Below are 24,095 nucleotides of genomic sequence, written 5' to 3'. Positions count from 1 at the left end.
CAAAATTCCTGTGTTGCTTTTATCAACGCTGCACAAATAGATCAATACGTCAATGTATTCCATCCAATCAACCAAAACAGCGTAGTGTCGCAAAATTGATAAACAGTTCTGATTTCTCAGAAACTGGCTTCTAAATATTTTTTTAATAAACCTTTTAACATCTCCATTTGAGCTGAAAACCCCATTTATCTATATACATACCGATTGTATGTGAAACTGTTTTATCATCTCCACTTGTAAATTGACTATATCTCTGTGACAGGCTTCCCTAGAAAGGGGAAAAACAAACAAACAAGATGATCTAAAACTTCACTTTGATTTTTTTTTAAGCACAGGAGACAAAAGGGGTCTTTCACCCTCATTTTAGTCTGAATCAAGAACTGACATTTTGCTATGCTTTTATCATTGCTTTGTATCATCAAACAAGTGTCTCTTATTTTTTTGTTGACCTGGGAAAAACAACTTTATTTTCAGGATAAATTGCATCCAATATCAAGAATGCACAGCTGTTGTGTCTTATTCCAAGGCAACAAAAATAAACAATACATTTACATACGTAATGTGCAGGAAGTATGTATTGTACAATAAGATAAAGTCCTCAGAAGATGGACATACCACCCATTTAACGTAACAGCTGTCACCAAGATTTTAGAAATAGATATGGTGTTGCCCGTATCAGCAAGATTATTTTCTTTCTTACATAGTTTAGAAGAAAAAAAAGTGAATACCAAATGTTGTACATGGGCACTTGCCCAACAGTTTGATAAACTTATTATATTACCACTGTATAATTGAGTAACATTTACGACCTCTTACCATATCATTTGATAAAGACCAAGTACATAGTATCAGTAAAAGTGCATATTTCATACAAAATGAACCACTGCATGAGCCTGTGTGTAACTAAGCAAAAGATTTTGGTATCAAACAGTGTAGTTGCATGGATGCAGTGAATAAATCAATCAAAATGGCACTTTTATGCTTAACATGTACAAAATATGCTTTGTTTGTACATAAATACTAAAGACTTTTATGGCAATAGAACCAGCTGTAAGGCTTCAGAACTGCAGCTTAAATGGAGTTCTGCAGTGGATGGGGAAAATATTTAATTTAAGGAATATTGATACATGATGGAAAGGTTTAATAACATCATCAGCAGCATATTAGCACTGCAATTTCAGTTGCAATATTGATTAAAGGATTTTACTTAGAGGAAATAAGTATATGGAAGGGCTTAGCTCTGTGTTTCACAAGCCTCAAGTTCTAACAGCTGGTTAGATTTTTATCTGTTCAGAAGAGCCCTCCTGAGTCCCAACAGCTCACAGCATTGGAACGGGTCACAGACTCCCACTGTCAGTCGCTTCTCTTCTCAAGAACTTTCAGACACAAACCCATCTGCTAAACTGTCTAATATAGTGCAAAACCAGGAAAGGTCCTTTTAGGTCATAGTCAGTAACTTAATATAACGCTTTCATAAACAATGTATTTTTAAAAGTTTATTATAAAGGGCTTTTCAAAATGCACAATTCAAACAAAATCGTCATTTACCGTAGGAAAGAACAAAAAGGTAATCTATACATAGTATAAAATAAAGCCCTTGGTAGGCATCTGTCTGTTTGTTTGGGCTAATCTCAAAAAATACTGAACGGATTTTGATGCAGTTGTCACTATTCTATAGAGCATTTGTTGAGGAAGGTTTAGGGGTATGAAACATTGATGTATGACAAAAGGGAGCCAAGCAGTGACTACTTTAGTGAAGCAAGTCCATAAAAAAAACGGACATCCAAATGCTTTGACTTACATTGTCCAAATAGTTAAGATATATCACAACGATGGACCTTATTTTATACAATGTAGATATTGATCCGTATTATCCGGTTTCTCCAGAAAAACTGTAAGCCTTGTTTACGGATACAAAATTTCAGGTTTTCCCTTTTTTTTTTTACCGTTACTATTTCATTTATGTGAAAACGATTCTTTAAATTCTCGGTAAAAGTCTGCTTTGGCATGACAATACATAAAGCACAGAGACAGAACCTTAATGTGGCTGAAGTTGACTTACGTGGAGACTGGTTTGCTCATGGACAACTTTATGTGGCACTTTGGCCCTCATGACAAAACTAAATCTTTTCATGTTGACATCAGCTGGAAAATGACTAATGTCATGAACAAGGCAATCTTATAAGACCATCGCCGTAAATACAAAATTGCCAGGGCTGGTTGCTACTTATCTTATATATTGTCCGCCAGGACAATGTGTTTTTACCTCTCTGAACTGTGGTCTAAGCAGCATAAACAGGAAGTTTGTTTGTTCTTGTATTGGTGTGAAAAGAGGCAATGTTATGTTTTTTTTGATCTGTTGACCAGGAAGTAACATTAATTGCCTTCTAGCTGTAACTGTGGATGATACACCCCTTCCTGCCAACATCCTAGTTTCTCTAGAGAAGGGGTGGGCAATAAGCAGCCCCACATCTGTTGTAGAACTACACATTCCATCATGCCTTGCCACAGTTTTGTTATTTGGCCATGCTAAAACACTTGCAATGCATGCTGGGATGTGCAGTTCATCAGCAGCTGGAGAGCCGCTTATTCCCCACACCTACTCTAGAGGCATGGCATAGGAAATGAATCCATATCCGTAATTCCGTAATTAGATTCAGTCTGCTTACTTTCTCTTGCGTATCAGTCTGTAGGTTTTTCACCAAAATGTTGATAGCGCTAGATACAAAAAACATAGGTACTCACAACATAATTGTACCTGACAAAGCAGTGACTTCGATATGCTGCAACAAATTGTTTGGTATATTATGTACAAATGGTATATTTGTTTATGAGGTACAGTTAATACGTTACCAAAAAAAAAAAAAAAAAAACCTCTTCAAAATTCTAGTAAACATCAAATGGAACGTTCTCTAACATTCACTCTCAGTCAACCCAGAGTCAATCACTTAAACATATTTTAGTGCTAATTATCATTCCATGGTAAAGCATAAAGATAAATGTTTAGTATCTAATTTATCACTTTGACTAAAACATATCCAAGAGATAACACAATAGTTATTAGAAAAAATCATACTGTAAAACATTTCTATAGCGAGCAATATAAATTTAATATTTTACCAATTTGAAAAAAAAAGTGACTCTCCCCCTCTCATAGTCAGGGAACAGTAAGGGTCTATTTGAATAATGTAGGTAGCAAGTAGTACAATGGCAATTGACTGTAAATGTATCCTAACTGTATAGCAGTTTGCTGGAAAACCGAATAAGGATGGAGGGAAGCATCTCCCATATTTCAGTTATCCTGCCGTTTCCTGTTTTTTTGTGAAAGGGTGAGATAATATTCAAGATCTGGGTATAATAAAACATGGAATATTGCTCTTGTGAGCATATATGCATTGTTTGTGTGACCGCACGTTATACATTACTAATTTTTACTTGTCTCCAATCTCCTTAAATGAGAATTTTCTCTAACATTGGGACTGAGTTGCACGCTATTTGCATCGCTGCTGTGTCTTTGGGCGCAGCAGCAATGCAAAAAAAAATGTTAATGTCACAGGATAAGCCTAAGCTTACTCAAAATGGCCGAAGTACCTCCTTTTCTGGGGCCAGGAAATATGCATCAGAAGACGCTGACCTCGACAAGCCTGCAAAACGAGTTGACACGTCCCCGCTTTGTAAAACGGTCACCGTTGCCGCCCCCTAACAGCTGAAGCATGTCAATCATGCTGCAGCTTAGGGGACACTGCGAGCGATCTGGCAGACACTGATCGGCACATGAGCAGTACAGATCCTGCACACGCGTCGATCAGCAACCATCAGAGTTTTACACAAACCATCAGATTTACATACAACTCTGAATCAAGCCCCTTGCCCCTCTATCCACAATGGGAATGCAGGAGGAAAATACCCAATGCTGTTTGTAACAATGACATTCACATTGTTCTCCTATAAAATATTAATTTTGCCAACATTTCAGTATAAAGAAATCATGCTGTTTTTATTTCTCAAAATTATATTGTAACAAACCAAAATCACATAAGTTACCGGAAGTCATCAAGAGTTTCCTCAATCATATTTTTGATGAAATTAATTTGAACAGATGTTAAAGGGGCTCCAATTTTCTCACTAGCCAACGAGTCAGCTATTTTTTCTGACAGTGAAAAGGCAACTTCTGTACTGATTGATGTAGGTAACTTTGGACCTGTAACAATATGAAAACAGAGTTAGAAGTACAGCAAAAAAATAAGTTACATGCCATTAACCAGTTTGTTCTAATGATTCTCAATGTAAATGGCTATACACTTTAGTAGAATGTTCACCAAATCAAGGACTTTAAATTAAATAATGTTGTACATGACAAATATTAAAGCACTCTTTGGATTTTATAAATACTGGATCAACTATGATAGACATGATTAAAGATGGAGACATCCAGGATGAAAACCACTAAGCATGACAAGCTCTGTTTAAATAAACTTTTCACTAAAGACGTCTACTGCAAAATGAAAGGAGAAAAAAACACTTGTGATTAGCTGGTATAAAAGGGGAGTCCCAGTTAAACTTACGGTACTCAGTGATTATTCATCTATTTAAACACATCAATAACTTGCATTTCTCTGCTATTCTACCAGGTTTCATCTGCAAGTGATTGACAGATACCTGCACTCAGACCATAGATCCTATGCATTAAGAGTTTTGATTATTTATGATCACAAGTATTTGTCATTTACTGTAACAGGGACTTCTGAAAGGAATCCCCATGTTCACAAAAATGCTAGCGGAAGTACAAATTAGTAAATGGTTTAGTGGCTAACATGACACTACACTGCATAGGCTACAGGATAGCAGCAGTATCACTCAGCGTTAGAACAGAGTTGAATGAAGTGTACGCCAGCTGAATTAATACTGGGAACAGATGTGTAAAAGAAATGTGCGGAGGAAACCTCCAGGATTAGTTGCAGACCTAAGAATCATGATCACTTTGACTGACAAAAGCAATGTACCTATTTTTCCTCTACAACCATAAGAATAGTGGTCAGTATGGAAAATTTTGGAGGTCATGTGGAGCTTTCCTGATACTTCTTGCCAACCAAAAGATATTTATTAAATGACTGTCATAAGACAAAGCTACGTACTTTTTGGAGACCTGATACTATGATAACTGCTGTGCAGCAGTGAAAACAACATGGAAATAGTTAGTCATTTGTTTTTTTTTCTGCAACAGAAAGGTATAAAAATCTCAAATAGAAACTTAATACTTCAGGTTCACAATGGAGCAAGCATATCAGACCACCTTAGAGGCATGGCAAGCAGATCAGATCTTCTTAAGAGCTACAGAACTTCAAGCTTTTTCCACCACTTTCATGGCAAAGTTATTCAAATATCAACACCAGGATGCCGTACTTAAAGAGCTACAAAATGGCGAGGTATCAGTACATCCCTAGCTCTACCTGGCCAACAGGAGACACCTGCCAAATTCAGAAGCATTAAATAGTTTCCAAGGAGATCCGAAGTTGTGTTATGCTGAACCTTTCCAAGCTAAATGTGACTAACATGGGTAGATCTTTTTTTTCTTACAAACACCAGAAAAGGCCTTAAATCAGTCGGAGACTCATGGCTTATGCTGGGTACACACTTAACGATGTGTACTCAGCCGATGTGTCGTGCGGTGGGTTCGCCAGCATTGAGCAATGGCGAAACAGCGAGGGCCATGCTGCATTTGACAGCATGGCCCCGCTGCCTATATCGCAGGTCCGATGGTCGATGCCGCTTACGTGCAGGAGCGCGCATAGTGAGCGACATAGCGTGTACACACTGCCCGATGTGGACAGTATGACATATCGTCTAGTGTGTACCCGGCTTTAGGCAAAGATAGCTGAAGAATACTTGCCAATACTGTTCTGTTTGTGGCTCAGAACAGATTTTCCAATGTTCAGACTTAACAGCCAAGCCTCTACTATGCTGAATAACTTGGCGGTATGCAATAGTTATCTTATACTTGTTCAAAAACTCCTGAAGATAAACAAAAGAGGGATTTTTAATATAAATTATAGTAGTGTCAGACATTTTTTGCTCCGCAAAAGGTTTATCTGAACAATATGACACAAACATTATTAACACCGTAAGCTGAAATCTGCTCCTTAACTCAGAAATCTTATCAGGCTGCTTCATATGGGCTGCCAATGACAAGGCCCATAGAAAAGTCCAATATAAACCAGTTATTTAACTCACAGAAGAATATTGCAGGACACAGATTCAGATTCCGCACTTTATGTAAATACAAATTGAGTATTAAAATTAAACAGCAAATCATACAAATACAGACGTGGAAAAATTTGTTGGTACCCATACAGTTCAAAGAAACAATGTTTCATTCCTCCTGAAAAGTGATGAAATTAAAAGCTATTTGTCTCATGTATACCTTTGGTAGGTAAATAAACTGAAAAGATATAAATTATTGGCTTCAAGTTATTTCAGAGAAAAATAGATTTTCGTGGAAGAGTACCAACAAATTTGTCCATGTCTGTAAGGGCCAAAGTTACATATATTGTTTTTACATTCTGTTATTCTCACCTCAACAGGTATCATTGTTTAACCCACATAATGAAACACAGAAGTATTTAATTATTGGAACCAAAGTGAGCATTCACATGTAAAATTGTCCTAGCAATATCTATCAGGAACTCAGAAATGTGTTGATAATTCCCTGGGAACACAGAGAGTGGTTCAGTATTTGAACATCTACCGCAATTTGTATAGCTGCAGAGAACTGCATCAACATTGTCTACTAATCTGATATACATCACAGACTACCTGATTAAATATATAAAAGTAAATGAGTATTTATTTGTATGCTAGGTGTCAGGGACCCTAGTAAATATCTCTGATGTTTGCACTATTGTCTATGGCCAGAGGTGGTAATTTGATTCACCCTGGCTGTACCACTTTAGCGTCAGGACTGTGATCAGGCAGGCACCCCAAGTCCTGATGCAGTGAGGGCAGATAAGAGGAGAAAACTCACCATAAATATTGTACCACTCTGCCCTTTAATCAATTTTCAATCCATATTACTGCCACCACATGTGGTAGATATAAAGGAGCCACAGGTCCCCTAACACTATCACAATCGTGCAGGCTTGGTGATACAGACAAACACGCAGTTAGCTGGTCTTCCCCTGCTTCTAGCAATCAATAACAGTTATAGCGTAACCTTAGCAAACTAATAACTTCTTCAAAGACGGATCAATTAAGTTTGAAAAAGTCCAAAGGCTTGGACAAAACACGTTGCTGCCCTAACTACTAATTTGTCCTTCACATTGAAAGAGACTTTGTAACTCTGTCAGGTAATTTCGTTAGTATTCGGACGTTATTCAACCATATCACCTGGATTTTTACTATTGTACTGTGGAGAATTTAAGTTCCAGCGGAACTCCAATAACACCACAGCTCACCGCTGTATGAACAAAGCCGGCGGGTCCCAACTATAGCATGGAGCCGGGAGGAGACCGAACACCAGAGCAAGTAATTACCTGTCAGCTACTCCAAGCATCGAGCACTTGTGACCTCTCCGGCACACATTAGCGGGAGAGAGCCGCCAAGGGTTCGGGTATCAGAGCGGGCAAACTACTGACAGCCATGTTAAGTCCCGAGCATAGAAACATTCGCCTCCGGCACACAGTAGCGGGTGTGAGCCGCAGAGAGATGAACTTTAACAGCGGGTGGAAAAGGAACCACCGCCGGGTGCGTTAAACACCAGAAAACCCACCTTGTTTTTGACGGACAGGATTATACTAAAGGCCTTCTAGAAATAACCTGCAGGATACATGACAAGCAGGTAATTATGCATATGGAAAAATTCCAACTGGTTAGAACTGATTTCTTGGAATACTATTACCATTCCTTTCAATGTGAGACATTTTAACTTTCACCATACTCTACAGTTGGATACATCGATTCAACCATTGTTTATAAAGATACATGGTTTCATATGCTCTAAATTTATATGGCATTGGTTTTGTACTTTTACGTTGCTACAATGACATTTTAGATACTCGAGTACTAAAGCCGCACTCACTACACAATATAAATAGACGATTGAACAATAACGACATCGTTAACGTTCATTAATCGTGCAGTGAATATGCCAGCAACATACCGTCCAACCAGACAACATCGTCAGGTTGTGCATGTTCGGGATGAGGAAGGGTGCCTGCACTGAACGACATTGTTTTCAGTGTGGGCACATTATCCACTACACAGTATAATGAACGATTGAACAATAACAATGTCGTTATCGTTCAATCGTTCTTTCATTGTGTAGTGGATATGCATTATATAGATTTTTATGGACATGTTTATTATATATACACACACACACACATATACACAGTGCTTTTTTCCTCCCTAATGGGACTCTCTTCTCTCCCCTATCCTTTCTCTCTCCTGTCCTGAACAAGCTACTTCCCTGTACAATTCCTCCCTTACTTCTGCTCTTGACTCTGTTGCTCCGGCAATAACTACTCACCCTTGCAGATGCACACCACAACCCTGGCATTCCAAATGCACCAGATACCCGCAAAAGTGTTCATGAATTGCCGAGAGTTGGTGAAGAAAATCACGCTCTAAGGCTGACTACCTCATTTCAAAATTATTCAGTGCTGCCCCGTCTCTCTAAAAACAAACATATTTCAAGAACCTCATCTCCTCCCAGTCCTCAAACCCCGGGCGTCTCTTTGCCACTTTCAACTCCCTCCTCTGCCCTCCCCTTCCTCGCCTCCCCTCCTCGCTCTCTGCCCTCGACTTTGCCACCTACTTTACATCTAAAATTGACTCCATACGTGAGGACATCATATCCCATCAGACCTTCAGCACCCCTCCCCTTCTGTCTCACCAACTCTAACATCCTTCTCACCTGCCTCTGGAGAGGAAATCATGGCCCTCATCTGGTCCTCCCCTCCTTCCACCTCCCCTCTTGACCCTATCCCTTCCCGTCTCCTCTCCTACCTGTCTCCTTCTGCCTGTTCTCATCTTGCTCACCTCCTTAATCCCTCCCTATCAGCTGGCACTATCCCTTCTGCATTAAAACATGCCCTTGTCTCCCCCATTCTTAAAAAACATACCCTTGATCCTAACATACTTTCCAACTATAGACCCATCTCTCTTCTCCCTTTTGCTTCCAAACTCTTTGAGAGTATTGCCTACAACCGCCTTGCCACCTTTCTTTCCTCCCACTCCCTCCTTGACTCATTTCAGTCTGGCTTCCATTCTCTCCACTCCACTGAAACTGCCCTCACGAAAGTCATCAACGACCTCCTTGCTGGCAAATCCAAGGGCCACTACTCTCTGCTCATTCTCCTTGATCTCTCTGCTGCGTTTGAATCTGTAGACAACCCTCTCCTCTTGCAAATCCTTTACTCTCTCAGTTTACGTGGCACTACCCTCTCCTGGCTTTCCTCATACCTCTCTGATCGTTCCTTCTCTGTGTCCTCTCATGACTCCTCCCCCCCCACCCACTTCCACTAACAGTAGGAGTTCCCCAAGGTTCTGTACTCGGACCTCTCCTTTTCCCCCTATATACGTCCCTCTTTTGGTGAACTCAAACTCCTTTGACCTCCAATATCATCTCTATGCTGATGATACTCAAATTTACCTTTCCACCCCTGAGCTCCTTACCCGTATCTCCAACTGTCTCTCTGCTGTCTCTTCATGGATGTCCCAACGCTTAAACTTAACATATCTAAGACTGAGCTGATCATCTTCCCACCCTCTTCCACTACATCACTTCCCACACATTCATTATCTCTTGATGGCACAACTATCTCCTCTAGCCCCAAAGTGCGCTGTCTTGGAGTTATCCTAGACTCCTCCCTCTCCTTTAAACCACACATTCAGCACCTCCCGCAGTCTTGCAGTTTCCACCTAAAAAATATCTCCAGGATTTGACCCTTCTTCACCCAGGATGCCACTAAAACCCTCATCCACTCACTGGTCATCTCCAGATTGGACTACTGTAACCTTCTCCTAGCTGGCCTCCCAGTCTCTCATCTCTCTCCACTACAATCGGTTCTCAATGCTGCTACTCGGCTCATCTTCCTCTCCAGACGTTATACATCTGCTTCCCCTCTCCTTCAAGCCCTACACTGGCTCCCCTCCCCTTCAGATGCCAATTCAAGGTTCTTACACTCGCCTACAAAGCCCTCACCAAGTTCTCTCCTGCATACATTTCTGACCTTCTCTCCCCTCACACTCCCGCACGCCCACTTCGCTCAAAAAATGCATGCCGCCTCTCTTGCCAACTGATTACTTCCTCCCACTCCCGCATCCAAGATTTTGCCCATGTTGCTCCCTACCTTTGGAATGCTCTCCCTCTCCGACTCTCCACTTCTCTACAAATATTCAAACGGGCTCTCAAGACCCACTACTTCATCAAGGCATTCCAGCACTCATCCTAACCCACCTCATGCTCTTTCCTCCCTATCTTCCCCTTCTGTGTCACGCCTGTCTGTCTGCCCCTCCTCTTTAGTATGTAAGCTCTCACGAGCAGGGACCTCTTCCCATCATGTGCTTCTCTTTACATTTTCCTCTACTCCCCATAAGGGCACCTAACACGTGACTGCCAACTCCCGGCTGCTTATTGTGAGTGCTTTAATCGCTAATGTATATAAATTGTGTCCTTGTCCTGTACTGTAATGTATTGTACGGTACATGTTTCTAGTTCACTTATTAGGTCTATGTACTATGCAAGGCGCTGCGGAACACTTGCCATATAAATAAAGGATAATAATAATAAAATTTAAAACTATATCTATATATATACATATATATATATATATATATATATATATATATATCTATTCCATGACAATTCCAGCTCAACATGTTGGAAGCAACAGGAGAAGTAGATCCGCACTCCATAATAGGCAAATCCTAATGCATTTTAATGAAGCATCCAAAAAACGTGCAACAAATGCAGATATAGTGCAACAATAGTGCAGAGCACAGGCAATGCATGATTCTTGATCCCAACCGGACAGCTGTTTCAGTGTGTTAACACCTTCCCAAGGGGTATGCCATACAATGAGCTCCCCAAACCAACATCTAAATAGCCTAATTTCCAATTACCTGATATGTACTCACCTGTCAAACACACCTCCCTCGTGTCGCTGGTGCCAGATCCCCTCAGGCAATCACCGGCAGGCAGAACCAACATTTGTATCCCCCTGACTGGAGGAACGCAAGTCTGTTCCGCCGTACCGGAAATTATGTCATCGGGTCCAGCGGCATCACAAGTAACAAATAATAAGTCATAAACACCCACTAATTTTATCTGGGTGACAGGTTGGAAGTCAGATCAGGTCCCCGTCACTTAGTCAAATCAACATAGTCCAGAATACATAAAACATTATTAACAATATAACCAATCAATAAACAGTCATGATTGCTAAGCAATCAGCTGGAACAGCCAGAGTAAACCCTGATGTTAACCATTTAGTTACTATGTCAGTCACTATCGATAATTACCTACATCAATTAGCGTCAAACAACTAACGTATTTATCATTGATATACATAAACAGTACTTGTCAAAAGTCTGAGCACATCCCCCTGAAAATGAAAAGAAGCTTGTTTATCGTACATTCTGCTACTTGTGTGTGAATGGAGTATGATAAAAAATAACAAAATATATTATTTCCGTACTGATGCAACGGAAAATCGATAGAAATGTGTCACAAAATTAGTATACTATAATAATGGCCACAGTTATTCTTTGCGTCGGACTACTGAACGAAAGTCAAAAACTGGTCAAAATGTTACAAGAAAATGAACTGGTTGTCCAAAAACAACTGTTCGTGAGGACAACTTCATTGTGACTACTAGCAAGCGTAATAGACATTTGACTGCTCCGGAAATAGGAAGGGAGTTGCGGAAAAGTCGTTCCCAGGCTGTGTCCAATAGGACGGTGGCCAGGCACTTGCAGGAATATGGCCTTAGTGGTAGGGTTGCGGTAAGAAAAAGGTACGCATGGGCTAAGAAGCATAAGAATTGGACTGAGGAACAGTGGAAGAGGGTGATTTGGAAAGACTAAAATTTTTACTTTTTGGCTCGCATCGCTGGGGTTTTGTGCGTCGTCGTCCAGGTGAGCGCTTTCTCCTAGACTGTGTAGCGCCAACAGTTAAGCATGGAGGAGGCAATGTGATGGTTTGGGGATGTTTCGCAGGCAAACAAAAAAATGGCAGCTGCTCAATCAATCTGGTAGTACTTTTTTCAGGTGCGTGAAAGGGAGGGGTCATACCAAGTAGAAAAGAGAGTGGGGTTTAACCCCCTATTGTTCCTCAGCACACTGAATTATACTAGAAACAATATATGAACACTATATGGTAATAGAATTTCAGAGATATTAGTTGCATGCATTTGCAAATACATGGGATGCTGCTAGGCCTCGTCAAGGCTTCTCTGTCACTAGCAGTCCCTACACTAAACGGTTCACGTCCGGGGCGCAGAGCACCCCAAAATAACGTCCAGCCCAGGACCCCCTCCCAGGGCATCACACGAAAAATGGAAAAATGGTTGAGCGTTTGGGCATAGGGCCCCCGAGGCAGCTCTGGCTGGACCTCCCGAGGGCATCACCACTTAATACACATAGTTACATTTCACATCACTTTTTTATGTTTGTTTATTATTCATGCAATTGTTCACATATATTTGAACCCCTTAACACTTAGTAATTACTTGCACACTTCTATACTTTACACTGCACTGTCACTCTTTTTCCATTTTTCGTGTGATGCCCTGGGGGGGGGGGTCCTGGGCTGGACGTTAATTTGGGGTGCTCTGCGCCCCGGACGTGAACTGTTTAGTGTAGGGACTGCTAGTGACAGAAAAGCCTTGACGAGTCCTAGCAGCATCCCATGTATTTGCAAATTCATGCAACTAATATCTGTGAAATTCTATTACCATATAGTGTTCATATATTGTTGCTAGTATAATTCAGTGTGCTGAGGAACAATAGGGGGTTAAACCCCCCTCTCTTTTCTACATGTTTCGCGGCCAACCAAGTTGGTGACTTAGTCAGAATCGACGGAATAATGGATCAAAAGGTATACCACAACATATTAGTGTGTCATGCGATTCCCTCCGGAAGGCGACTTGTGGGTCAGAACTTAAGTTTTCCAATAAGATAACGATCCAAAACATACGTCCAAGTTGTGGACTAATTATTTGCAAACGAAAGAAGATGCTCAAGTCGTAACAAAAATTAAATGGCCTCCTTAATCACCAGATATTTCACCCATGGAGCTTTTGTGGGAAGAACTAGACAGGGAAGTCAGAAAACAGATGCCTACCAAAACTGAGGGCCTCTGGGAGGCTCTTCAAAGCTGCTGGAGTCGAATGGATCACCAAAAGCTGGAAAAATTAGTAAATAGGATGCCAAGGATATGCAAAGTGCTTATCAAAGCTAAGGCTCGTCACTTCAATGAAAGCAGACTACCTAAATAAAACTTTCCTAGAAGTCAAAACAAGTTGGTTTTTTTTTTTCCTTATTGTTCAGTTTTTTAATTTGTAAACAAAGCCAATAAAACAGGTTATATTTGGTTACTGTGCAGTTAAATTGAAAATTCCTTAAAATATACTGGTGTGCTCAGACTTTTGACAAGTACTGCATATATATATATATATATATATATATATATATATGTATACACACACACACACAAACACATTATATATATATATATATATATACACACACAAACACATAATATATATATATATATATATATATATATACACACACACACACACACATACATATATACATACACACATATATATACATATATAATAAAAAAAAAAAAAAAAAAAGAATATCACGTTTGATGGTTTAGGTTTATCCAGCGCAGTTCCAGCCTATATAGTTATCAATTATCTCCTTGCTTTGAACTGCCGCAGGATAATCTGTATCACAGATGAGTTCCAGGCGCTGGTGAAAATTATTTGGCTCCATACTGTGACTGCCCACTTAATTTTAACTTAACGTACAAATAACTAGGCATGTAGTTATGAGACCAGCAGCCGCGATGCCGCCGGTCTTAATACCTACACTGAAATCTCGACAAGGGACTTAAGATACGAGTCGAAATACAGACGCCTATCTTAATTCCGATGCCGCTGTCTTCATCCCGACAGCCGGCCTTACTTACCCATTCCAATAACTACACATCACTTCCCCTGTGAAATAACTATATAAAATATGGTATGTTCATATTCTTTAAGCTATAATAAAACTGTAAATATGACGTAGTTGTGATGTGGCATTGGTTGGATCTCTCATTCCTCCAAAACCCGGATTTCCAAATCAGAGGGATTTCCAAAACACACAACCTGCGTATAGACTCCAGATATTTCTCTATGATTTTGGAAGCTCCTAGCTATCAGAAATATTAATTTTACTGCAAAAATAGATAACATATGGTTTTGTCTTTGTATCGCAGTATGAAGTCACCATTTAATAGATTGCAGTCTGTTTTTTCCAGCTGTGGCAGCTCACCTCTGACAGTAATATGTAAGCTTTATTTAGACAGTGTCTGTATGTTTACCAATCCCTTCTACCTGGGACACCTAGTCTGCACAGATGATTACAGTATCCTGCTCACAGGATCATAACGAATGTGCATACTAATGAAATGACACAGGATCACCTCAAGGCATCCTAAAGGTAATTTACACTTCCTATTTATCTGTGTGGACATAATTATAACAGTACATCAAAAGAACATAAAGCCATTCAGATTACCTGTCAAGTGTGAGGAAGAGTTAAAATAAAAAAATAACTCACAAAAATCTCCTAATATACCTATATCTTTACACTGGCTATATACCATTTGACCTACATTGTGCAAACAAGGATATAAAAGTGATGTGGAATAAGCACTGCTTCAACAGGATCTATTGAATTGTCAATTTTTTTTTAATCTGCATTGACATTACATTTGATAATGATTTTTTATATGCATTCATAAAGATCTTCAGGAGTGATCATGAAAAATGATTACCAATAATATCTAGGGCTGCAAGCATATTAGGATCCATTTTGTGAGTTGTGATGTTCTCTCTTTTTGGCTAGGCTATTATAAGCACTAGAATTATGAATGCCAATGTTAAAAGGTCTCATCCTAGTATTAAACGTACCCTTGCAAATTCTCAAGAAGACACTATTTGAATATGGAGTTTACATCAGAAAAAAGGAAAAAGATATGCTTCCTTGTATTGTAAACCCACCAAAAGAAACCATGTGCTAATGCCAGACATAATTTTATGGGGATGCGGTCAATATCCCGGTGGGCAGGGTGCTGGCACCGGAATCCCGACAACTGTCAGAATCCCTGTGCTTGGATCCTGAAAGGTAAGTAGCGGGGGGTAAGAGGGAGAGTTATGGGGGGTATCCACTTAGCAATACACAAACGACAGCACGATTGCGACATTGCAATCGTGCTGTCGTTTGTATAGCTAGTGATGTGCCTAGACTGAACGTTCACTCGTTCAGTCCTGGCACATCACTCATCCCCACACATGCAGAACCTGACGAGATCGTCAGGTTGACCTGCATGTACAGGCGATGTCAGAAGCAACCCGCAGGCACGCGTGTGTTGCGGGTTGCTTCCATCCAAAACATCCCCGATGCATGCGCGATTTGCAAACGATTGCACGATAACGACATCGTTATCGTGCAATCGCTTGTTTAAATCACTTAGTGGATACCCCCCATTAGGTTTAGGGTGGGGGGAGGGAAAGGTTAGTTTTAAGCACTAGTGGGGGAGATTAGGTCTAGGCACTGGGAAGGGAGGGTTAGGGGTAAATAGAGGAGGAGGGTTAGGATACCATCCGACAGGTGTCAGTATCCAAACCCTGTCGAGATGGCGGCATTGGGATTTTGAACGCCGGCATACCGTACCCAACCCCTTTTATGCTCCAACCGTCACTACTGGCATTTTTAAAAGAACAGTTTAAGTGTAAAAGAAACCATGGATGCATATAACAAAGCTGCTCCCTACTTCACAAATTAGGGTGAGGTTATGGGGTAAATTTACTAAGATTCGAGATGGCCCCGATTTTGAAAGTGATTTATCTCGCTGGTACTCGCCAAAACTGGGGTGATTTAATCCCTTTTTTTATTCCAAATTTACCAACAGGCGATTTGAGGCTAAACGAGTTTGCCGATGGTGAAGCAGAACGAGATAGCTTTCCCGAGTAACTCGTTTTGCAGGGGATTACTCACCCGAGATTGCAGTATTTTCTCTCTGCAAATCTCTCCCGAGGTAGCAGCCAGCACGTATCAGTGAGATATGTGCTTGCTGCTAGTGTTAAGACGTATAAAAAATAGATGTTTTTTTTTTTTTTTTAAATAAAAACGACGTGAGGTCCCCCCCAAAACACTAACCAGCCCCGGACATGCCAGCAAGTCCTGGTTCTTAACATTACAGGGAAAAAAATGTGTAGGGTTCCACTGTAATTTAAGAACCAGCACCAGGCACCAGGGACAGAGCTGGTTTTAAATATACGGAGAAAAAAATTGACTTTAGGTACCCCGTATATTTAAAACCAGCCCTGGACCCTTTCTAATGGGGGACTGATGCCACATCCAGGGATGCCCTTTCACCAGGTCCCCACCCGCAGCATCAGCATTGACCGTTAGTCAGCCCAGGCCAGGGATCCCTGGGGAGTTGGGGACCCCCCCAATAAAGGGGTCACCCTCTCCAGGGTACCCCTGGCCTAGGCTGATAGCCCGGGGCTTATCCCCGCCACCCCTGGGTGGTGGGTGGAAGGTTGATAGTGTTAGGTGTAGTGTAAAAATTAGAATTTTCATCATTGTCTTTACAGTTGAACTATAGGTCCCAGCAAGCCTCCCCAGCATGCTGGTACTTGGAGAACCATAAGTACCAGCATGCGGGGCATTAAGGGCCCACTGGTACCAACAAGGGACTTTTTAACTAACACATTACTTCTTCCAGTTTCCTAAGAACAAGCTCACTGCACTTAAAAATATGACTGTTGGCAGCCGAGAAAAACAAATGGCTCTTTTTTAAAGTATATATGTAATTAAATACTTGTTTGGGCTTCTTGTGTTGTGTAAAATAATGAGACCTGATATTACAGAATGAGAAATTAAGCAATTTTGAACCTTAAATATAAGATATAACTTCAGAACCAATGCACTTTATGGTGCATAAATAAACAACTGAAGTAGCAGGAGGAACAGTTACATTTGGGTGGCATAGTAGCAGTGTTCTTGGCACTGCTAATTCACTGCACCAGAGCACTAGTCCTACTCCAACCAGGGAACAATCTATGTGAAGTTTGTATGTTCTCAGTGTTTGCATGTGTTTCTACCACACAATCCAAAAATATACGGTTCGAGTAATGGCAATATTAGAGTGTGTGTGCAATAGGCTAGTTGATCATTTTGAATATAACTTTCACTAGATCAGGGATTTATGTGAATTATTAAATATTCCCCACAAATGGCTGTATAAGCTAGCCCGATGTATAAAATCTATGGTAATAATCTTTTTAATGTAAAAAGAGACTGGAAGCACAATTTGAACTTTCCTGAAGTTCAAATCATCAAGAGAGGACAGGCAACTCATGGAGAAAGATTTACAGAATTTACAACCCACCACGTTTAATATTTTCAATAATTAATTTTAGTCAGTTTCTATATTAAATAATATGATACACAATAATACATTTAAGGCATGCAGTCTTAAAAAAGAAAAAAAAAAAAAGAAAAAGTGGCCAAGGCAACAAAACGTATAGTAAATATTAAGTCTTCAAACAATACAAAAATAATTCTCATTCAAAGAAATTCCACTTTATTAGTGCAAACAGAAAATATTCTAATAAACATTACGATACTCACTTGTCACTTTTATACCATTTGCAGAAAATTCTGGTTTTATTTGGGCTAGAGTTTGCTTTCCTGTTCTTTCAATTGTTTCTTGTGTCCGTGAAATTGGGATAGGGGAAGTTTTGAAGTTAATTTGCTCATTGCTTGATGCTTTTGAAGGCTTTAAGAAGTTATAAAAAAAATAAAGTCATCTTGTGAATGGAAATCATCAATTTCATTCCACCTTATGCTGGCCATACACGCTGCAATTATCAGGATGATCCGCCCGATATCGGCGGATCACCGCGATAATGGTAGCGTGGGGGGAGGCGACCGAGGGTTAAATATTGCTTGGTCGGGCATGCTGGATTGTCCAGCATGCCCGTCCGATGCGATATTTACCCGGTAACTGTCGGCCGCACCGGGCAGTGTATGCCCAGCGCGGCCGACAGACAGACATTTCCTGTGTTCCTTCCTACGGAAGGAACAGGGAAATGTCTCCTCCCCCGGGGGCGGAGCGCAGATGTCGGGCTATACACTGTGAGATTTCTCTGACAGACATTTTATCTTGCCGTATATGCCCAGCATTACTGAAATGCAAGAATGCCTGTGTTTGATTTAATATGTAGATACATTATTCTGTACTTGTGTATATGACAATACAATGCAAAACTGTAAGGCAGTATTATATGACTATCAAATTAAGTAGACAAAGATAGACTTAATATATACACTAGGTTTTACCATAAGGCTTCTTGATCACATGGTTCTGCATAAAGCTACAATTAAGTTATTAGATGCACAGAACAGGAGTACTCATCACTCGGATTACCTGTTTCACACCCTCCCTTAGATCTTGTTTTATAAATTGTGGCCTCCTTGTTTTCAGCTCCACATCTTGGGTCTCATCTTCTTCTTTAATTGGACTTCCAAAAATGAAGTTCAAAGGAGAAGAATGCAATCCTTGGGAATTTGCACCCACAGGATGCCGTCTTGTTCCAGGTATTGCAGTGAATTGGGCCAGGTAATCCAGATCTACAAACAAAAAACAATTACTAAGTGGTTTTGCACTCCTCCTGTTATGAACAGCTACAGTACCTGCGTGCCTTTGTAGAGGAGAATACAAAATCATGGTGCAAACCCACAGGTGTGAATACACGACACTACAGGACTTTTGACATAAGCAAAAATGTAATTCAAAGTTTCAGTATATATATTCAACTTTGCTTAATTGTGCACATAGGCCAGCTAATGATCTCACACGGTACTATACAGGCCACCACTTGCTGAAGATATTTTCTGTGCTGCTCATAAAAAATACAATCTTAACAGCTTGACCACACTATCTCACAAAATGCACATGGGACAAGCATATTTATAATGTTCACTGCAAAATAATGCCACATACCATTTCCTTTAGAGAGAAACTCTTCCATCCCTTTTACGTGTGATGCATCTTAGAAAAAATAACAAAAATAATTACGTTCATGTACATAAAAGGGATAATAGCAACAATACTGCCATCCACTAGACTAGATACAGTAAGATCTCAATGCATATTATGAATACCAATCTTTTCATTATGTCATTACATTTGGATCAAATAAGCTTACCATCACGGACTGGAGAAAATATGTCACCTAAACTGCTTCTCCCAAATGTATCTATTGATTTCATATCTGATATTTTAACTAAATCGGTTTCTTTTGATGGGATGACATCAAGACTTGTGCTGCGTGGCATATCTGTAGAGGAAAAATAAAAGAAAATAATAAGCTTAAATAAGAACACGTGTAGAAATTAAACAGGTATGAGAAACTGACTTCAAACATTGTGGAAAAAAAAGTGTTCATGAACATTGCTAACAGTTTATCGGGCTTGCTTGCAACAAAATACTTGCAATGTGCTATATATACATACACACACACACACACACACACACACACACACACACACACACATATATATATACATACACACACATACATACATACATACATAGTGTTCACTCTAGCTCCGGCGGCAGGCAGGGTGCCGGAGCTAGAGAGGGCAACTCTGTGCGCGCGGGCGAAAAGGGGGCGTGGCCATAAAAGGGGGCGTGTCTATAAGACGCGTCCCCTTTTTCATCATACTTGGGGGCGTGGCCGGCACTTATGGACATGCCGGGCAGCCCCCAAGCGCTGCAGACAGGGAGAACAGATGCCGGGTGCATGCGCCCGGCGTCTATTCTGCGGCGGTGACCGGGTCACCGCACATTTCTCCACCCGCGGGACACTGCGTCCCACGGGTGAAGACTGCACCCGCAGCCTGTGAGGGCAGGATGCTTTTTGCCCTCCTTCTGGAGGGCAGGGTGCTTTTTGCCCTCCAGAAGGAGGGCAGGGTGCCGCACCCTGCTAAAACAGCCTAGCGGGAACGCTACCTACACACACAGTCACAGCGCTTAACCATTCAGAGGTTTCTGTTCAAATGTTAATTCAAATGAGTCATTCAATATGATTTTCCACTATGGTCCTGGTATCAACAGTGGCAGCTCGTGTTTTTCCAGATGGACCTTTGTCGTAAGTTTCCCGTTGTTCATGAAATACAAAAAGTGAAAAACAAGCGCCTCATAGTGTAATATGCTTAATAGTTATATGCCTGCATCATCCACACTAAATATGCGTACCGTAATGCCCTAGAAAACAGGCATGTAGTATATAATCTTTGGAATCTCTGTGTCTCCCTCTTGTACTTTTTAGTAGAGGCTTAGAGTCAAAGCTCATTAAAACACACACACACATATATATATATATATTTTCTTTTTTTCTAAAATAAAGCAAGGGTGCGCCAATAGTGCATGAATCGATCAAATTTAATCAGCACACCTTTAAAACAATTCTAAAAAATTTGTACCAAAAATGGCGGTATAAATGACCGCAAGTATAGCAGCGGGAAAAATATAACATCCACAGCAATACAGCAGGATGATCTCTAAGTCTGTCTCCTTCCAAAACTGGGCCACGCCCCTACTAGTTTTGTCACTGGGACTTCGTCAGAGGACTGGCCCGGCATCTCCGATATATACTATTTAGCTGTTGATCACCTGTGTGCATAATCATCTCTTTATCCTGCACACAGCATTTTAATCAGTTAGTGTAACATAAATTCTCACTATATAAAGTGCTATGTTGTTCAATACATAACATACATTGGTTACAAATTGCAATGCATTTCAGATACACAATAATCTAATATATTACCATAGCAGTACATATAATACAAAATACATTATACAATAAAAAGGATGCATTTTATCTAAAAAGTAAAAATAGCAAAAAATTGCAATGCTCATTCTTACAAATTTATTACTAACTAGATCTCTAAAAATATATATAAAATCATCATTCAAAAATAAAAAAAAATTTAAATTCTAAAAAAGGTGTGATTTCAAATCCTTTGTTTAACCCATAAGGATACAGTGTGTTTAAAGTTATTTTCCAGTATGTCTCCCGCTTGGATAACAGGTTAAATCTATCACCACCCCTCTCATTTAAGACATGTTCTAACCCCATATATCTCATTGTACTAGGATCACTACCCTGACAGGTTTTAAAGTGCCTGGGCACACTGTGGTTCTCTACATTATTCTTTATATTCCGGATATGTTGGAGGACTCTAATTTTTAATGCCCTTCTTGTTTTCCCAACATATCTTTTTCCACAGCCACAAATTAGTATATAAACCACATATGTGGTATTACAGTTAATAAATCCCTTTACCTTACACTCTTTCTTTTGATCCTTTCCTAAAAATGTTTTTTTACCTGCCAAACCATACAGACAAGTTTGACATTTCCCACAGGAAAAAAACCTTGTATTCTATTGAGGGTCACGTCTTGTTTTCCTGATTTCAGGGGCTGCAATAAACTGGGCGATAGATAGATGGGCAAGTACTTTAAAAAGCTAACACTATTTCAGGTTTTGAGTCCACAACAGGTGATAAAACTGGATCCATTATAACAATATACCAGTACTTATTTCAAATCTTCCAAATATTATTACTTTGTGCATTATATTGGGTCACAAAAGGACATTTAAACCTCTTGTTTTCTGCCTTATTCCCAGATACTGGTGGTTTATATTGGACCAACTCTTTTTTATTTAATTTCCCAGCGGCTTCTACCGCTGTATTTATTAATGAGAGAAGATGAAACTTTTCCAAGAATCTTGATATAAAGATTTTAGACTGCTCCTCAAATTTCTCTATAGTCCTGCAGTTAGGTCTTAATCTTATTAATCTTGAGTAGGGTAGATTTAGTTATTGCTATCTACTGGCTTAAAACAGGTGTACGTATCAACGCACTCACAATCTTTTACATTTTTTGCATTCAGAACTAGGTCCAAAAATTCTATTTCATTTTCTTGAAAGTAAGATTTAAAACTTAGATTAAACTCTTAAATATTGAGATACTCTACAAACTCTAAAAACATCTTATTGGACCCCTGCCACACAATCAAAATATCGTCTATGTACCATTTAAAGAAAATTACATTCTCTCCAAAAGTGTTGTCTTGATAAATTACATTGTTCCCATTCTCCCAGAAATATATTTGCGAAATTTGGGGAGCAAATTGTCCCCTTCGCCGTCTCACAAATTTGAGTGTAAAAATCCTCCCAAAAAGTTAAATAAATGCGTTGTGAAACAAATCTAATACAATCAATTAAAAATTAAATTCAATTCGTATCCAACATGGGACCTCTCCCCAACACTTGTTTAATGCAATATAACCCTTTTTCATGGGGTATAGACGTGTGCAAAAATTGAATATCAATTATACACAATCTATAACTCGTTTTCCATTTAAAAATTTCTAATATTTGAAGGACATGAGTTGAATCTTTTATATATGAGGTTAGCATAGGTACATAATTTTTCAAATATATGTCCACGTATTCAGATACTCTCAATGCTAGGGATTTTATATCAGATACAAATCGGGCGTCCTGATTCTTATGTAGCTTAGGCAAATGGTTTATGATAGCTATTCTAGGACATTCATTGTACAAATAATTATTATACTCATCTTGAATAAGTATACCCTCTTGTCTGCCCTTTTGTAATAGAGCTTTCAATTCATTTAAATACTATCATATATAATTTACATACACATTTGCACACATCTCTATAGCCACACACATCTACTTGCGGCAAAATAGGCATAAATCACTCAAAAGAAGAAAAAAAAAAAAAAAAAAGAGTGCAAGGAAATATTACATTTCCACAGATATGTAAAGCAGTACACCTCTCGGGATGACTCCACATCGGCAGCATATGGGTCCGATTTATGGCCAGTCATTTAGAGCGGATTTGCGCTTGCCCTATAGCAGGCACTAAAGAGAAATAGTCTAGCAGTACTAGCAAAAAACATGCCTTTGCTGTACTCAGCCGATACTAGAACTCCCCAAGGTGAGCTTAAGTAAGTGAGTTAGCGGACTAGGGCATCTTACTGTTTGGCGGGCACTAGGTAGGACAGGCTGCAATGCTTGCCTCCAGTGCAGGGTGGCCGGGGTCAAGGTGAAGGGGGTGGTCGGCATCCTCCTTCCAGCAGGGGCGGCTGCAAGAGGTAGGCCGAGGTCAAGACGGAAGGGGTGGACGGCTTCCTCCATTTGGCAGGGGAGGTTCCGAGCAGCGAGCTCCACAGTGAAGCGGCCAATAAGTAGCATTGCGCTGACGGTTCTAATAGAAATCGCAGTGCAGCGTGACTTTCGGTCACATCGCAGTGACAGGCAGTAGAGACATTTTGCCGGACGGACTGCCCAAGAAATACAGTATAGCATGGTGAGAACAATGCACTGGACTGGATGCAGTGTGCAATGTAAACAATATGTAGATTCTCCTGCACTATATACTTGGAACTTGCTGAGTATATTTGGACGTATGCAGTGAACCTGTCCCCCTATCAGTACACTTGATTTGGTACTTTGGTAACCTTTACTTTAGCCTATACATTGTCCAAAAAAAGCCCTCTGAGAAGAGACCTATTAAGGTTTCTGGCCAACTCTGCATAGCCCAAATCCTAGAGACACCCGCCCTCTGAAATCTGCATCCATGACAACACGCCATTACACCCCTTAGGTTGCAAGAGAAGATGCTATTGAAATGCGTAGGACTCTGAATTGCATGTACTTGCATATGCTTGGTTCTAAAGATTACGCAGTGCAAATTCACACAA

At 40.0% G+C, this 24,095-nt stretch overlaps 1 protein-coding gene across 1 annotated transcript in view; it reads right to left on the bottom strand.

Annotated features, from left to right (window-relative positions):
- Positions 1-24,095, bottom strand: part of NEDD1 (NEDD1 gamma-tubulin ring complex targeting factor) — a 77,336-nt gene that overhangs the window by 3,586 nt on the left and 49,655 nt on the right. The window contains exons 9-14 of the mRNA XM_088453688.1: positions 19,497-19,628; positions 19,292-19,339; positions 18,716-18,918; positions 17,917-18,064; positions 4,045-4,201; positions 202-268 (exon numbers count right to left, since the gene is read on the bottom strand). Coding sequence (XP_088309814.1) covers positions 202-268; positions 4,045-4,201; positions 17,917-18,064; positions 18,716-18,918; positions 19,292-19,339; positions 19,497-19,628 — 755 coding nt within the window. The remainder of the gene's footprint in view (positions 1-201; positions 269-4,044; positions 4,202-17,916; positions 18,065-18,715; positions 18,919-19,291; positions 19,340-19,496; positions 19,629-24,095) is intronic.

Source organism: Taudactylus pleione, unplaced genomic scaffold (assembly GCF_031769625.1).
Source record: "Taudactylus pleione unplaced genomic scaffold, aTauple2 ptg000040l, whole genome shotgun sequence".
NCBI classification, from domain to species: domain Eukaryota; kingdom Metazoa; phylum Chordata; class Amphibia; order Anura; family Myobatrachidae; genus Taudactylus; species Taudactylus pleione.
Note: the sequence above shows the minus strand (reverse complement) of the source record. Positions and strands in the feature narration are given on the sequence as shown.